Source organism: Podarcis muralis, chromosome 16 (assembly GCF_964188315.1).
Source record: "Podarcis muralis chromosome 16, rPodMur119.hap1.1, whole genome shotgun sequence".
NCBI classification, from domain to species: domain Eukaryota; kingdom Metazoa; phylum Chordata; class Lepidosauria; order Squamata; family Lacertidae; genus Podarcis; species Podarcis muralis.
The window spans coordinates 31056881-31074549 of NC_135670.1; the positions used below are offsets into that span (position 1 = coordinate 31056881).

Consider the following 17669-nt stretch of genomic DNA (forward strand, 5'->3'; position numbering starts at 1 on the left):
TGAGTAAAAAAAATAACCAATAACTTATTTCATTTATTATATAGTAGCAATTTTAAGCACATACAAACTAGTCCTTGTTGATGTGGACAGAACTCCACATTAAAGCTGAATTGGCCTAGGCACACAGACATATCACAAGCAATGTAGCATTGCTGAGGCTCCAGAGTTGGGGTGCTAGAAATCCCTGTCTCCCTCCTCATTGCAGATAATTCCTCTTCAGACCTGTGCGAACTGGATATTGTGGTACAGTATTTGCTTTTGCATTCATCTAATCTTAAAATAATATTTTGAACATTTATTGAGAAAGCTTGTTACACCATTGGCATATCTGGTTTTGTTAATCATTTACTATCTAAGGTAGCAGTATAGCTTCCCTAGTCATCCCTCATGTTTCTTGTTCCATGATTTAAAAACAAATCAGTTTGGCATAAAAACAAATTAAATATCATCTGTGTGTGTGTATATACACATACATACAAATATTCTGCCTCCTTTAAGCTTTTGACAACCCTAGAGCTACACAATAATGATGCAACCCTTTACCTACTTACCTTGGAGTAAGTCCTATTAAACTTAATGGGACTTCTGAGCAGACACATACAAGACTGCATTGTACAAGTAGTTTTGATAATTGGCCACTATTCCAAAGTCCCAGCAACCAATGTTCCAATTTTCTTACACAGGACAGCAGCTGTTTTGAATTTTAAGAATGAAAATAGGCACAGCCTAGCCAGTTGGCATAAATATTAATTGCTGGAACAGTCAGGGGGTTTCCTCTTCTTTAGGCAGGTTTGCATCGCCTTCTTCTGTAGAACCTGCTGTTTCCAATTTCAATTCTGGAATTTCAGTTGAGTTCTGGACTGCTTCAGAAGGCTTGTCACTTGAATGCTGAACTCTTTCGAAGAAGAACAGCAGCTCGCAATGCATAGTGTGAGGGAAGAGGTCCACGGCTATTGCTTTAACAGGACGAAAAGGGCTTCCTTTGACACGATTCGAAGGAGCTCGACAAAGGCTACCAAAGAGACCAGTATTAGTCTTACACATTTCTTTATAATTGATTGGGCCAGGAATGGGGTACCAGGCCTGGGGGCCAAATATCTTATCACCCCAGGCCACATTCCTCGCCAGCCCTCCTGGAATGCATGAGTTCAGAAACCTATGAAGCCCCATCCACTAAGCTCACCCCTCCAAGTTGCCCCAAAAATGATGTGGCTGAAAAGGGCAAAGGCCATTTGCTCCATTCAAAGTCCTTTAAGTGCCAGGGCTGACTTTCCCACCTCACTTAAGTAAGAAATTTAACTAACCTCCTAATCCCATGGGTTATTAATCTGTTTGAAACATTGAAAATCAATGCTGATTTTTTTTGGGGGGGGGGGGAGAAAAGGGATCAACACTTTTAAAAAATTACTCCATCCCACCAGCACCATTGTAAACTCACTCCAGAAAGTTGTTCATGGCAGCTCGAGGATTGCAGGCTACATAAATAAGCTTCTTTATGTGTTCTGCTTTTCGGATTGCAACAATTACTTTGGAATCTGCAATGATAACATTTTGACAAAAAACTGAAATTAGATTCTTTACTGTGACAGCACCGCCTGACATGAAGCAGCTCCACTCTGTTACAATTAGGGCTGGGCAATATCTGGCCTTCTACATCACGATGTATCACCAACAGTGCGATATTTTGATATATCATGATATCTGAAATAAGGCTGGAGCTATGTCATGATAATGTCCTGCCAACTGCCAACTGCTACTAAATATGGGTTTATCTATAAAACTGATAGATTTTTACTTACCTTTAACATTTTATTACAACATGTTATAGTATTACTTTATCAATAGCACATTTTCTCTAAAATTAAAGCTGTAGAAGTAATTAGTAGCATTCCCTACATTACATTACTAAACAAGAAAAAAACAAATTCAGTGTCACACTTTTAGATGTTCAAATATAATTCACCATTGAGCCTTAGTTGAAGGTATACATCGCACAACACCAAACTGATTGTTAATTTTTTTTTCTAAACCAGGCCAAAACAGAAAGAATGGAATGGATAAATTTTAACTGAACAAAATATAAATATAATTTATATTTTCATTGCCAGGAAAAAATGCATTTCTTTTATAAACCAAGCCAAACCAGAAAGAATGGATAAAAGTTTACAGAACAAAAATTATTAAATGAAATTTAATCTTTTGCAAGGATAATTTGCATTTTGGCGTTCTCTGGCTATAGAGATGCCTTTTGTATTTGCAGAACTCTGGGCAATTTCCCCCCATTTTCTTAAGTTTGAGTCCCCTAAAATAGGGGGTGTCTTATACAAGAGGGTGTGTTATACATGGAAAAGTACAGTATTTCTTGTTGCTGCAGGAGGCAGGAAAGAGCTGTCTGAGGTGGAGTTAGCAAGGGCTGCACACACAGGAAGAAGCATCGGCTCCCTGGTTTTTGCAGTATTGTGATATTTTAATGCCGCAAACACAATATGCAATAAATTGCAAAGTCGTTTTTTAAAAAACTGTTATCACAATTTGATCTAAAACCTGATATCAGACAATATATCCATTTATAGCACAGCCCTAGTTACAATACAAACCATATTTCTCCACCCTGAACCCATCCATCATAACAAAGAATGGGGAAAGGACCCAAGTGATCCATATTATTAAACTGTGGTGAATAGTTGACATCAGAAAAGTATGTAGTCTACATTGAAATTAGAAGAGGTTATGTGCCCCTCTGCTAGCCAGCAAAAAATAGGTTTATTTTTAACTAACAATATTCTTTGAAGTCATCAACCAATCTTTCCTGCCTGAAAGGAGCTAATGCTGTATTTCTGCACCCAAGGAATTCCACAGCTGATCTGCAGAACCAGAAACACTTTCCCTTTGTTTGATTCTCAGTGCTGATCTCACTGCCCACAAGCACATCTCCCCATTTTCTTTTGTCACTACTGCTCACCTCCATCTCTATTCAAACTATTCCACTAAAAGAAGGTCACAAAACAAAACTCACGCAGCCCTGCTCGAGGAGGATCTACAATTGTAATAGAATTCTGCAGTTCCAGGAAGTTAACAAGGTAAGGAACAAGATCTTCAGCTTTTCCACAGTGGAATTCAACATTATTCAGCTCTGGAGAGGGAAAACAAATCCAAAACAGTGTAACACATTTGCTTATTTACACATGCTCCATCAATATTTCCTTTAATAACTGATGCTTGCAACTGTCAGTTTTTCATGCCCATGCTGGTTGAAAAAATATTAATACAGTTCCTCTGAAGTAAATGTTTACCTCATCCACAATTAAGTGCAAAACAAGTCTCACTTAAAATACAGAGTTTCATTCGCTCCTCAATTAAAAAAATTTTTTTGAACAAGTCAAAGTAACCTACTTCAGGATCAATATGCAGTTTCATGATAAAGGCTCTAAGGTAGGCAACTTGTTCAGGCACAGAGACCTCCATCAGAAACATGGCTAAGGCCATGATTGCAGGTGGTTGATTTAAACTACATGCATTGCTGCATGAACTATAGGGGCACTATCTACTGTTCCAAAATAGGATACACAGAAAGTCCAAAGTAATGGGGTTGGGAAAGCTCTGCCCATTCCCCTAGAGAAGTGTTGCTAGCCAGAATAAACTGTACAGTGCTGGCTAGATGGGTCAGTGGTCAGACTATTGATTTATTTAATAACCAAAAAATCTTAATATATTTTACAGTAAAAGTTTTAGGTCATAACTCACATCCTTCTGCTTTATTAACTGCTACCTATAGCCTGCATACTCTCACTAAATAACTGCAAGCAGCTTGGGTACACAGACAGTTACCAGACAGTCCCTGCAAAAAATTAGTGATTTTAATACCTTCATAACAGGGCCACTCTGTGTTAAGGTATTATTGTCACTCAGAAACAGGGCTGTCTTTAGCATATGTGCCACTGGGGTGCAAAGATCTGCCCAGCGCCCCCAAATTTAGTTTAGCCCCCAAATTAACTTTTATTATGCCTTATATCACATGTCACGCAGGTGGCGCTGTGGGTTAAACCACAGAGCCTAGGACTTGCCGATCAGAAGGTCGGCGGTTTGAATCCCCGCGACGGGGTGAGCTCCCGTTGCTCGGTCCCAGTTCCTGCCAACCTAGCAGTTCGAAAGCACGTCAAAGTGCAAGTAGATAAGATAGGTACTGCTCGCGCGGGAAGGTAAACAGTGTTTCCGTGCGCTGCTCTGGTTCGCCAGAAGCGGCTTAGTCATGCTGGCCACATGACCCGGAAGCTGTACGCTGGCTCCCTCAGCCAATAAAGCGAGATGAGCCCCGCAATCCCAGAGTCGGCCACGACTGGACCTAATGGCCAGGGGTCCCTTTACCTTTACGTCACTATTACCATTTGATAAAATAGCACTCATGCTTGCGTGGCTCCAAAAGGGAGGTTTTTGTGTGTGTGTTTTTAACACACTTTTCTAAAGAAGACAACACATTGGAAGTCAGTGTAAAGACTCTACACATGCGCTTACAATCGTAGGGAGGTGTCTGAAAAATTAAACGGGTGGGCATTGTGTGCATGTGTGGGAGAGCCAGCTCAAGCAGCCTTTCATTGTGGGAGCAACCTTATTTCTAGAGGAGCTGGGAAGGCCCTTGCAAGAGCGCGTGTACAAGTTCTTCCAGAGCCTGGGTGCACTCCCATCGCTAGATAGGCGCATTCTCTTTCTGCCTGTCCCTCTTTCCTGTCACTCCCCCTCCTCCCAGCTTTGGTGAGCGAGACTTTCCAGAGAACTCCCTGCAGCAACAATAGCAGGCAGGCGGCACGAGATCAGTCGTGTCAAAGGTGCCACTGACCCTGCTGCCGCATAGCAGCTCGATACAGTACACTTAGGTGGCTTCAGTGGCGGGTGCCCGGCACCCCCCCCCCCAAATTCAACGGCCAGGTGCCCCACACCCCTGGGTAAAGATGGCTCTGCTCAGAAACCAGACTATTTCTGCTGGTGTGTACCTGCTTGCTTTTGCGAACAAAGGTTTCAGAAAGTGATCTCTTGGGTCTCTACATAAGGGGAAGACTAACAAATAATGATGGAGGTCTTCCATCTGAGGTTGACCACAAATATAAGTCTGTGTATGTTGTAGTGCCCATCCAAGACTGTAGTGGGCATCACTTGAAACACAGCTCAATAATGCTTTTTTTAAGGAAGCTGGTCAGATTTCTTAAGGAGGCTCTAAAATGTTCTGCTTTCAAGAGGGGATACCAAGAGAAAACCTGGTGCTCCTAATTAGTTGCAGGTCCCTTCTGAATTTTAACCAGAAGAGCCAATCCCTTAGTCGACATTTATTCAACGTCAACAGAGAGCTCAGTTCTGGCAAATAATAATTGTCTAAAAGATCTTGACAAGTAGTCAAGGAAAAAAGAAAATTGGGACAGAAGAGACTAGAAAGTGAATTGCTTAATAATGAGAGCCGTCTTTAAAGTCTGAGATCCCATATTATGCTTTCTTTTACCAACCGTTAAGCTGAGCATTCACTTTGGCATCTTCAATAGCTTCTTGACAAAGTTCAATTCCAATAACTTTCTTCACTTTCTGTAGAACGAAAGCAATAATGTACAGTTTTACATTTTTAGTTGAGTACCAAGCAAAATAAATATGGATATTGCAACTTGAGGAGCTATCTTGTTAGGCTGCTTCAACCTTTTTGTGCGTTCCCACTCCACAGAGTTGAACTAGACTTGAAAACAGGTTTACAGAGGGGCTGTTTACAGTTAATCTAAACCTCTCAAAACAAAAAAATAGTTACAAAAATAAGCAGAGCTAGTGCTTTTAGGGACCTTAAGAGAGTGTCTCAGTTTTAAACCCGAGAGGCTGACGAAAAGATTAGGTTTGCCAGGAAGCCAGGAAAAGGAGAAGGAGCGAGAGCAAAGGATTGGTTGTTCTGTCTTTACCCTGGCCCCAGCAACACAAAAAAAAACTGCACCCCAAAATCTATCAAACCACATCATAAATGAGCCTAGGGGCCAAAAGGAAAATTACACTTGGGTGACCTTGTCAGGACCACAACACACAATTTAAACCTTTCCCCTCATATCACAATACCAATAAACGCACACACCCCTCCAAATCTGCAACTGACACCATCAGCAGCTTCCCACCTGGGACTAATGACACCTTTTGGGGGTGGGGTTAATGTGCCTTCTTGACCCTGATCCCCCCACAGCTGCTACGTTTAAAGAAAAAAGATACATTAAGTGCAATTACAGAGTGGTATCCAATTTATACTTGTGCAAGGATTTGCACAACAGAACCTCCCGCTCTCTCCACCTGGCCACATACACCCTCCCCAAATCTGCTGCAAAAGGTTCGTGAAAACCCCCAGAACAAATTTAGGAGGCATTTGTTCCTAAATTTGTGCTAATGTAATGAGAGATTTAGCACTACTTTGGATACCGGCCATACATTTAAAGTAACATCTATGCTGGCTCTAAGATAATTCATTTTGCAATAGTAGTCATAATTTAACTACTTATTTTGTTAGTTTTCAGTTTTCCAGAACACAGGGCATGCAGTTAGCTACCCACACGGCGAGACTACTTGTTGGGTGACCTTTGTCCTTTGAATTAGTACTTTTAAGAGGCAAAAGCAATACCAAAGGGCATATGTCCCATGAAATATGTTATTTCACCTTGGCAAGCGAAATACCAATTGATCCAGTTCCACAGCAAATATCCATCACAGTCGTCTCCTCGTTCACCTGGGTCCATTCCTGGATGACTGAATACAGAACCTCAGCAGCCTGTGTGTTTACCTACAGAATTTCAACATTGGTATAGAGTGTCAGTATTCAGCAGGAAGGTAGCATGTCAAAGGCCAAAATCTACTCTACAACATAACACTATATACTGCCTGCTCTGTCAGGGCATGTTTAGCCATTACACTTGAAACCTCTGACTGTGCTGTTGCTTTAACACACTACTGTTTAAAAAGTGTGCAAGTTGATGAAATGTATTTTTGAAAAATACACAACTGCCGATTTCTTGATTCCAGAGTTTTTTACAATGAACTCCAGATTTCACAAATGGCTTTCCGGATATTACAGAAGGACAATGAGGAGGTTCTACCACTCTCTCCCACTGTTTATGGAGTACCTCGCTATAAGCAAAACTCAATCAACAAGAGATCTCAACTTCTACAAAACACTTAAGCCCCAATGCTTTAAATGCTTACTTGGAAAAAAGCATGGGGAGAAATCCGGAACTTTAGCCCAAGAAGATCTTCATATATGTACTTGTCACCAGCAACATGCTCCAAGGTCAAATCTTCACGATTGGGTGATTTTCTTGCGGGAGAAGAGGGAGGGAGCAAGAAACAGTGTTTCAATCATGATCCTTCTTTTGCATCCTAATCTTCTAAAGTGCATTCAGATGCAATAGTACAGATAACCAATTCAAGCAAAAAAGCTGTAAAGATCTAGGGACTTTTTTGAATGCATCCATTCTGTATTTCTTTAGCAGGAACACACAGCTGTGCAAGCTCAAAAAATGCTGGTCTTAATGGGATTTAGATATGCACGACTGAACTGACATGCCCTTTCTCTGTGTGATGTCATCATCCAAGAAAGCTACTCAAAGGAATGGCCAACACAAAACAGTAAGAGAAAAATACAAATAGTTACATTTCAGCATGCAAGGAATATCGACTCCCAGCACTAATGCTCATAAAAGCAATCAGCCGACAATACGCCCAACAATAATGCTCATAAAAATAATCACCAGGAACAACAGCTCCTTACTATGGGTGACTTTAATTTTTACTGAATTATGTTTGACCATATCCATTAGTGTTTAATGGATCCTGGGATATTGATTTATAGGCTGCTTAGTGTTTTCAATCTTACTATATTTTATGGCAGTTTTTATTGGGTATCATCCAACACAAGTCATTATCAGGGTAGACCATTTAAATCAATCAAGTTAAGTAACTTAGGTCCATTGATTTAAATGGGTCTACTCTGAGAATTTTCAGGGACGCGGGTGGCGCTGTAGGTAAAACCTCAGCACCTAGGACTTGCCGATCGCATGGTCGGCGGTTCGAATCCCTGCGGCGGGGTGCGCTCCTGTCGTTCGGTCCCAGCGCCTGCCAACCTAGTAGTTCGAAAGCACCTCTGGGTGCAAGTAGATAAATAGGGACCGCTTACTAGCGGGAAGGTAAACGGCATTCCGTGTGCTGCGCTGGCTCGCCAGATGCAGCTTGTCACGCTGACCACATGACCCGGAAGTGTCTGCGGACAGCGCTGGCTGCCGGCCTATAGAGTGAGATGAGCGCACAACCCTAGAGTCTGGCAAGACTGGCCCGTACGGGCAGGGGTACCTTTACCTTTACCTTACTCTGAGAATTATTCATATTGGATGTCCCCCACTGTTGTCTTCGATTCAAGTGCCTTAATGGCTGAGACTGCAGCTCAAGTTCTAAAACTTTGCAACACCATACATTACATTGTCATACTAAGTTTCTTTTTTGAGATGCAACAATCACCTTTGACCTTCCTGCACAAAGTAGAGAGAAGTTATTCCACTGTCCTTTCCAGTGCCTTCTGTGAAGTACTTAGCCATAGAAGTTTGCAGTTCTGCAAGCTCTTTTTCATTTAGTTTCTAGACATTTCAAAAAAGAAAAAGAAAATTAATGATTAAGGTGCTTAATTTTACAAACTTCAAAGAAAAATGTTGCTGCAGATTACAGGTGTAGTGAAGAACCATGGGATACCAGCATATGTATGCTTGTACTTATTTAAATAGTGCACCCTCCATAACACATCTGAGGACACGTTTCCCTTTAAAACATTGTGTCACTGTTAGTTTCACAAAATACATTTCCGGAATCAGGAAAAACTGTAACCATGAAGAGTTTCTGAAATGCCTGCTTTACAAGCATGCACTTGTTTCCCCTTATTACATAAATCATATTCAGTACCTGTGGATTAAAATAAGCAATTGCCATGATGTGTCCATTTCTACTAGTGCGAACTGTTAGCTGTTTCCAGTGACCTTTGTAGGTTTCTGGGCTGTAGACACCATAGGATGTAGACCTGTAATTTTGAAATTCTTGGTTACTAAACTTGGATTTAAAAAAGCATAACCACATAATGCTAAAATTATTTCTGCTAAGAAACTGCCACATTAAACTAGGAGACTGATCCTGAACATTATAATTTTTGGATGATGACATGTAAATATCTGCATTGCATCCATTTTCACAGTGATCTGTTCACATCACTTGACCAAAAATGGATTCTATGTACTAACTGCTGCAAATGTACACACACTGGAAGTTTCCCTCTTTCTCTCCTTGGAAAAACTAATGTCTATCAAAAGGCTCCCACTTAGCCTTCTTTGGTACAGTCCCTCAAGGAATTCACACAGGCAATGTTGAGCTTTGTGGTTAAGTTGGGCTTTATTTATCTTTATAGTGCCATTAATGTATATGGCAAAGTACAAGAGGGCAGGTCCCTGCCTCAAAGGATGTCTGACAGAGTAGACAACAGCAGGAAGAGAAGGCAATGGAGACAGGGGTAAACAAGAGAAGAACAGGCAATTATTTCATTTACATATACTAAAGGCTTGGTTCCAGTATAGCACAAGAACTAGTAGGTTGTGCCAAAGGTTTCACAGAAAAGGTAAATTTTATACAGTGGTGCCTCGCAAGACGAAATTAATTCGTTCCGCAAGTTTTTTCTTCTTGCGAGTTTTTCGTCTTGTGAAGCACGGTTTCCCATAGGAATGCATTGAAAATCAATTAATGCGTTCCTAGGGAAACCGCTTGCCAGGCTGGCGGTGCGGAGAAGGGCTTTTCTCCCCACCGCAAGCCTTCACGACAGGTACGGGAACAGAGGGGAAGGCGCGCAGCGCTTTCCCTCTGTTCCCGGGGCTTGCGTGGGAGGAGGGTTTTTCCTCCCCACCGCCAACATTCAGAACAGCATTCTGAATGTTGGCGGTGGGAAGGAAAACCCTCCTCCCACCCCAAGTCTTCAGGAAAGCCATCCGATGCCGGGCGGCGGGAGAACGCATTCCCGCCCCCCCGCCCGGCATCGGAGCTTCGTTCCGATGGCGGGCGGCGGGAGAAGGTGTCCCCGCCCCCCCCCGGCATCGGAGCTTCGTTCCAATGGCGGGCGGCGGGAGAAGGTGTCCCCGCCCCCCCGCCCGGGATCGGAGCTTCGTTCCAATGGCGGGCGGCGGGAGAAGGTGTCCCCGCCCCCCCCCGGCATCGGAGCTTCGTTCCGATGGAGGGCGGCGGGAGAAGGCGTCCCCGCCCCCCCCCCGGCATCGGAGCTTCGTTCCGATGGCGGGCGGCGGGAGAAGGCGTCCCCGCCCCCCCCGGCATCGGAGCTTCGTTCCGATGGCGGGCGGCGGGAGAAGGCGTCCCCGCCCCCCCCCGGCATCGGAGCTTCGTTCCGATGGCGGGCGGCGGGAGAAGGCGTCCCCGCCCCCCCCCCGGCATCGGAGCTTCGTTCCGATGGCGGGCGGCGGGAGAAGGTGTCCCCGCCCCCCCCGCCCGGCATCGGAGCTTCGTTCCGATGGCGGGCGGCGGGAGAAGGTGTCCCCACCCCCCCGCCCGGCATCGGAGCTTCGTTCCGATGGCGGGCGGCGGGAGAAGGTGTCCCCGCCCCCCCCGCCCGGCATCGGAGCTTCGTTCCGATGGCGGGCGGCGGGAGAAGGCGTCCCCGCCCCCCCCCGGCATCGGAGCTTCGTTCCGATGGCGGGCGGCGGGAGGAGGTCCAAGGACAGTGGGGAAGACACGCTGCGCTTCCCCGCTGTCCCGGAGATTTCCCTATGGGCTTTCGTCTTGCGAAGCAAGCCCATAGGGAAATTCGTTTTGCGAAGCGCCTCCAAAACGGAAAACCCTTTCGTCTAGCGGGTTTTCCGTCTTGCGAGGTACCACTGTATAGGCAAGGTGTTTAGGATTCTATCATCCAGCCCAATGGACGACTCACCTTATGTAATCTTGAAAAGCCTTTGCTACCTTTTTGGTTACAGCAGGAATGTGAATGGTGTCAAATGGTTCCACTACAGCACATGTTCCACCCTTGTATTTGCCAAGGCGAAACCCCACCGTTTTGTCTTCTTGATTCGGGCCTATGCCGATCAAAAATTCACATTTGTTGCGGTACTCAGTCTAAATGTAAAGTAAGGGAAAATTTAGAATGCCTATCCAACTCCTCTAGAATCTGACATGCTTGCTACTTCCATCCATAAACATTTATTGCAAATTACAGTATTAAAACAGGTTAGGCGAAATGAGTACTAAAATAATATATATGTTAATAAGCTATCCATTCCAGAATTTTATGCCCAGTACTGCAACATGCTACCAGATTAAAGGTGCCCATCCAAAAATTACACAGCTTAGGTTATGGACTATGGACAGTGCAGTAGTAAGGGTAACCCTGTCCTTCCATGCCTGTGATTCATTTCCTCACAGTATCACACTTCATAAGCAGTTCCTGAGATGTATGACCTGTATTGGTGACGCTTTCACTCCTTCCAGGGAGCAACACAGGCCACCGCACTTCTCCTTCTGCATGAAAAGCCATGGTAGAAGAGCTCGGTTGTTGTTCCCTATGTCCCTGTAAAACAATTTGATTGTTCATGGTAATCAGAGCAAAAATAATGAACATTATGCCCTCCCCTGCACAAATACCTATGAATCTGACCATTGGTGTTTATTTATAAAGCACCTAAAATTATTAAGATGCTGCAGCAAGATCTAAAAATGGAACAGGCTCAGCCCTTTTGCTTTACAGCAGGCACCCCCAGCCTGCGGCCCTCCAGATGTTTGGGACTACAATTCCCATGATCCCTAGCTAACAGGACCATGGGTCAGGGATGATGGGAATCGTAGTCCAAAACATCTGGAGGGCTGAAGGTTGGGGATGCCTGGTCTTACAATGTATGGCAGCCTGTGATGAGAAGAGCATCTCAGAGCCTTTTGGGACGAAATATAAAAACAAAAAAACCCCTCACACATTTCTAAAGTATTTATTGCAAATATGCAAACTGCAGTTTGAGAATAGAAGCCAGAAAATCCACATCTCAGCACAATGAAGCAGAAGAATACCTATATTAATCAACTTCATTCCCACTAATGCTGAGGCCAAAACCAGCTTTCTGAATACATGCAAGTGAGACCTGCAACGAAGTGCTGCAGTGTGGAGTGTTCCTGTTCAGGGTACTCCTGCTTCCACTCTCCCAAGCAGGCAGGCAGTCAGCATTCTGTGCCTATTGAGCAGGCTCAGTTCTCAGTGCAGTGTTCTGGAGATGCACCCTTCATTTCCGTTCACACCCTCCCCAATTGCACTTCTGCAAGTCTTGGAACTGATATGTCCCCTCCTGTACTTGGATGGTGCCATTTTGGCTACACGAGTGTTGGCATTCTAAACAGAAGAAATGGAGATAATCATAATATTTATTACAAACAGAAAAATTACCTTGTCAGTTTCAGCAGCACTTGCTCACATTCTTCCTTCTTCCTTGCCAGCTGCTCCTCATATGGGACATTCCACAAAGGGGTCACCACATCTGCTATCTGCTTACTCAGAGGCTCTTCTTTGCCATTATTTGAAGCCAAACACTTTGCTGCTGTCTGCTCTTTCATCTCCTCTCCCTCCTCCTCTTCTCTTTTCCTCTTCTTTATGATGGGATCAGCCTTTGGTTTTGCAAGTTTCACAGTTAAGCTTCGGTTCTTCCACTGGGCCCCATGAAGGACCTTCATAGCTCTGTCCCTACCCTCCTCACTCTTAAAGGTGACAAATGCAAAAGTCTGTCTCGCAAACAGTTTTATCTTGTGTGGGGTAAGGCCATATTTGGCAAGGAACTTCTTTACTTCGTTAAAACCAATATATTTGGGGAGGTTTTGAATTTCTACTTTATAGATCTCTGACGTAAACAAGCCATCTTTAATATATCTATATATGCTGGAAGTATCTGAAGTGTTCGCCGTGTTGTTTTTTTCTCCCACATCTTCCTTTGTTAGATTTTCAGTTGCACTCTCCGTTTCCACAAGAGGAACTGCAGTTTTTGTGTCAGTAAAGCACGCACCACTGATGTCTTCCATCATTCTGTAGAGAACAGTAACAGAATTAATTATTCTAGGGTAAAATGTGTTAAATGCTTAACCAAATCATGTTTAGTTAAGCCTCATCTGCAAAAATCAAGCCCACTAGGTTTTCCTCTGTGTAAAAATTGACAAAAGGGTGAAATTATCAAGTTCTAGATGAATTAAGTTTAGCCATAGCAGCTATTTCTTCTATAAGCTGTCAGTGTGCTTAAGGACAGGTCCCTGCCCTTAAGGATCTTACAATCTAAAATTTGGAGAAGAAAAAAAGGAAGAGAGAAGTGGAGGCAGAGGTACATAGGGAAAAACAATATTATTATTTTAGCTGCACATTTAGGTTTGGCTCCATGCTTACCTGCACAGCCAAGAATCAAATTTCAAGAAACTAAAGGGTGATGTACATATGGCAGCTTTAATCCACAGGTAACATGTTAAAGAGGGACGCGGGTGGCGCTGTGGGTTAAACCACAGAGCCTAGGGCTTGCCGATCAGAAGGTCGGTGTCGGAACTCTGTTTGGCTGAGCCTTTGAAATCGCCTCCCGACGTGTTTAATGACCTCAAGCCTTTGATGAGGCTCCAAGGCACGTCCTCCCAGCAGAGAATCAAAACAGCACAGGGAAGGATGAGACAGTATGAGCTACATTTTTAAAGAGTTTATTTCTAAGCTACACAGACAGCTAAGAAATATACATCCTCTCTCTATGGAAGCAGAGAGCAACTGAACAAAGGAAACATGAAACCACTAACGTCACATCCCGTCTCCCTTTCCCGTGAGACTGCAAGTTCTCTGGAATGTAAACATAGTCCTGTGACTCCACACAGCTGCACAGTGAGAAACAGAAACTAATAGTCGGTGGTTCGAATCCCCACGACGGGGTGAGCTCCTGTTGCTCAGTTCCAGCTCCTGCCAACCTAGCAGTTTGAAAGCACGTCAAAGTGCTTCTCTGGCGGGAAGGTAAACGGCGTTTCCATGCACTGCTCTGGTTCACCAGAAGCGGCTTAGTCATGCTGGCCACATGGCCCGGAAGCTGTACGCCAGCTCCCTTGGCCTATAAAGCGAGAGTTGTCCGCGACTGGACCTAATGGTCAGGGGTCCCTTTACCTTTAACATGTTAAAAAGCAAGCCTTGCCATACCCAAGTGTGATCAGATCTCTTGGCTGCCTCATGGCAAGTTGGACTGATGAAATATAACCAGGTTACAGGTTAAAACACAAGAACAGTACTAGCAAAACTAGCACCAACTCTCACTGCACACTAACAACCCAGCAGTGTATTGGAGGATGGAGGAGACTGTCTAAGCAAAGGTTTGTTTTACAATAAGTTATAGCACCCATAGCAGCACTGAGGTATCTGCCATATTAATAATATGATTAATGTCTCAAAAGCAAGAGGCATCCCACTCCGACAGGCTGCAATCCTAAGCACACTCATCTAGAAGTGAACACAGTGGGGCTTACCTATGTGGAGTAGAGATTACAAGAGATGATCAACATGGTGCTGTACTACAATTTCCATTATCTCTGACTGTTGACTACACTGCCTGGACCTTGATAGGAACTGCGAGTTCAACAACACCTGGAGGGAACCTGATGGGTTAGAGCAGGTGTGGGGAACCATTGGCCTGCCTCCTTCCCTCCCTCCACTTGCTGCTTTCCCTCCTGCCTCCTTCCTCCTTCCCTTCCTTTCCCCCCCTGCAACTCTTCCACTGGGGCCAACTGGGGAGAAGCCCTGCAGGGCTGTGCCATGGCCCACGCCTCTCTGTTGAGGCGCCCAGAGGAGCCACCCAGAGCAGCGGAGAAGTGGCCCAGGGAGGCCTGGACGGTGGAGAAGAGCGATTTTTGTGCGCCCACCCCCACCCCACCCCAGAACCTGTGCCCTTGGCAGGGGGCAACTTAACCAACCTCTAGGTACCCCCCCTGGACAGCGGCCAGAGACCCCTTCCAAGTCTATAGCACTGTTCATTCCATTAAATTTATACACCGCTTGTTTATGTTAGGTTTATACGCCTCGACAGAGTTTGCAAAAAGATAAAAGGGTAAAACTGAGGAAGATTTGCAACCCTATTTTAAAACATTCAAAAGTTTAAATACTAAAAGGCAGGCTAAGATTACGTCGGCTTTCTAAGCGCCTGGGTAGGCTTGTCTTAAACAAGGGTGGTAAGCACTAATACATCCCAGTAGTGATGTATGGAAATGAGAGCTGGACCATAAAGAAGGCTGATCGTGGAAGAATTGATACGTTTGAATTATGGTGCTGGAGGAGACTCTTGAGAGTCCCATGGACTGCAAGAAGATCCAACCTCTCCATTCTGAAGGAAATCAGCCCTGAGTGCTCACTGGAAGGACAGATCGTGAAGCTGAGGCTCCAATACTTTGGCCACCTCATGAGAAGAGAAGACTCCCTGGAAAAGACCCTGATGTTGGGAAAGATGGAGGGCACAAGGAGAAGGGGACGACAGAGGACGACAGGAGGGCCTGGCGTGCTCTGGTCCATGGGGTCACGAAGAGTCGGACACGACTAAACAACAACAAGCACTAAGAAACGGTTCTCCCTCACCCTTGTCCCTGCTTTCATCCTCTCACAACAACCCTATAAGGTAGGTCAGCCTGAGAGAGTGAGGGGGGGCGGTTGTGTTTGAACACTGCAGCTGCCTAGTCCTAGCTCACCACTGACTTTTATGATGACGACGATTACGGAAAATGACCCCATGCTTTTTGGGGGGGGGCGGGCCCTCCGCCAAACCACACCACCACCACAGGGGGAGCCACGCGCTGAGACGATACAGCAACGCAGCAGGCGACCACCCTTAAAATAAAATGAAAACCTCCCCCCCCCCTCCTTGCAACGAGGCCACTTATTCCCCCTCCCCCCCCCATTCGCAGAGGTGCGAACCCGCGTAGGCAGCCCCTCCGGCAGGCCAAGCCATTTTGTAAGAGCTTCCGCGCATCCCCCTCCCCACCCCCACCTCGTTCCTCACATCTCTCGGCGGCGAAGGAGGAGGCCTCGTCAGGCAGCGGGACTCGGCCAAGCAGGGAGGGAGGGGGTGGAGGAAAGGGGCGGGGCGACGAAGGGCGCCGGTGACGTCACCGCCGCGCACGCGCGGGAGACCGTCCGTTTAAAAAAAAAATACTTTGGTTCTCCCGTTTGAGGTTCGGTTCCTCCTCTCTGTGTGTCATCGACATTATTAATTATTGCTGTACTGTATAGCATTTTTTAATTATGATTATTATTAAAGTATTATTTTTATTGTTTGGTGTTTTGTTTTGTTTTCACTTTTTAGGTTCCGATTTCCCCTCTCCCTATCGTCATTATTACATCAAACAAAAACTTGTTTTATTAATTATCGTCGTCATTACATTAAAAGCAAAACTTATTATCTGACGAAGTGTGCATGCACACGAAAGCTCATACCAATAACAAACTTAGCTGGTCTCTAAGGTGCTACTGGAAGGAATTTTTTATTTTGTTTATTAAACTATGGTTTTTATGTTTTTAGGTTATATTATTTCCTTTCACGCCATCTTCCTCTTTTTGGATCGATTCCACCTTGTCATTATTATTTATTATTACATTTAAAAAAAACATTAAAAAAAATAAAGCATGATTTTTATTTTTTTATTCTGCCTTTCTTAAAAAAAAAAAATATCGTAGGGGGCCGAGAGAATCCATGGGTAGCCTCATAAATGTGCTGAACACTTTTGTGGTCAATACATTGTATCCATCAATAAAATAAATAAAAACCTAAAATTAAAAAAGTTATAAGCGAAGATGCCAGAGTCTTTTTCCCGCTCTTTCCCATCATGCAACATCTCACTCCTCCAACCGCCTCCGCCCCCCCCACCTCGGATTCGCCACGCGCGGCGGCCATTTTAAGTAAAGGGGGCGGGAGCCGCCGAGTGTCTGTGGCGTGAGCCGCCCCGAGACGTCCGGTTGTAGGGCGGAATATCAATTCCATAAAACATTCACAAATAGTTAAAATCAACAATAAGCTTTAAAAAAACCACAACTTTATTAAACACACGTCAGCTTTCTACATATCTGGGCAGACTTGCCTAAACAAGAACGTTTTTAGCAGGCACCGTAAATAGCATAGCGAAGGTGCGTTTTTCACTGGGTCGTGGCGCCCTCCCTGTGGAAAACCCAGATGTCAAGGAGAACTACATAACTTTTTTGATTTTCCCTGAGGTTTTATGATTTGTTGGAAGCCGCCCAGAGTGGGCAGAGTATAAATAAAATAATAATTATTACGGAGTGGGTTTTAATGTGGTACTTTTAGAACTTTGCTCATGTAGAGATAAACGTGCCTGCAGATTTGCCGCACTACTTAACTGGTTTTGCCCAATCTGCGAGGATTTATGACCAGCCTTTTTTCATAGATTTAAGTCTCTTGGTTGGGAGATCGAGTGGGCATTTGATTCACCTCTTATTAGGGGACGGGTCCTCCTCTGCCTTAGAAAAAGTGGCCTGTTTTGCTTTTAGAGCGACAATATTTTTTCCCCTTGTGGGGATGGTTAATGCCTTTAGAAGGCCGACCGCCAAGTTCTTATCTGACTCTTTTGTGTGTTTTTGTATTTTATATCTG

The 17669-nt window shown here is 44.5% G+C and overlaps 1 protein-coding gene across 3 annotated transcripts; it reads right to left on the reverse strand.

Annotated features, from left to right (window-relative positions):
- Window positions 1-13: 13 nt before the first annotated feature.
- TRMT2A (tRNA methyltransferase 2A) lies at window positions 14-16173 on the reverse strand. 3 transcript variants are annotated; one of them, XM_028710342.2, is made up of 12 exons: window positions 16065-16173; window positions 12461-13090; window positions 11491-11599; window positions 10967-11148; window positions 8950-9064; window positions 8515-8630; window positions 7207-7318; window positions 6665-6787; window positions 5493-5568; window positions 3017-3133; window positions 1439-1535; window positions 14-1012 (listed from the first exon to the last, which is right to left on the reverse strand). In XM_028710342.2, the coding sequence occupies exons 2-12, from the start codon at window positions 13087-13089 to the stop codon at window positions 763-765; spliced, it is 1926 nt and encodes a 641-aa protein (XP_028566175.2). In that variant the 5' UTR covers window position 13090; window positions 16065-16173; the 3' UTR covers window positions 14-762. The 3 variants fall into 3 exon arrangements, with proteins under 3 accessions (XP_028566175.2, XP_028566174.2, XP_028566176.2); XM_028710341.2 differs by having other exon boundaries at window positions 16053-16165; XM_028710343.2 differs by lacking the exon at window positions 16065-16173 and adding an exon at window positions 13442-13798.
- Window positions 16174-17669: the final 1496 nt, after the last annotated feature.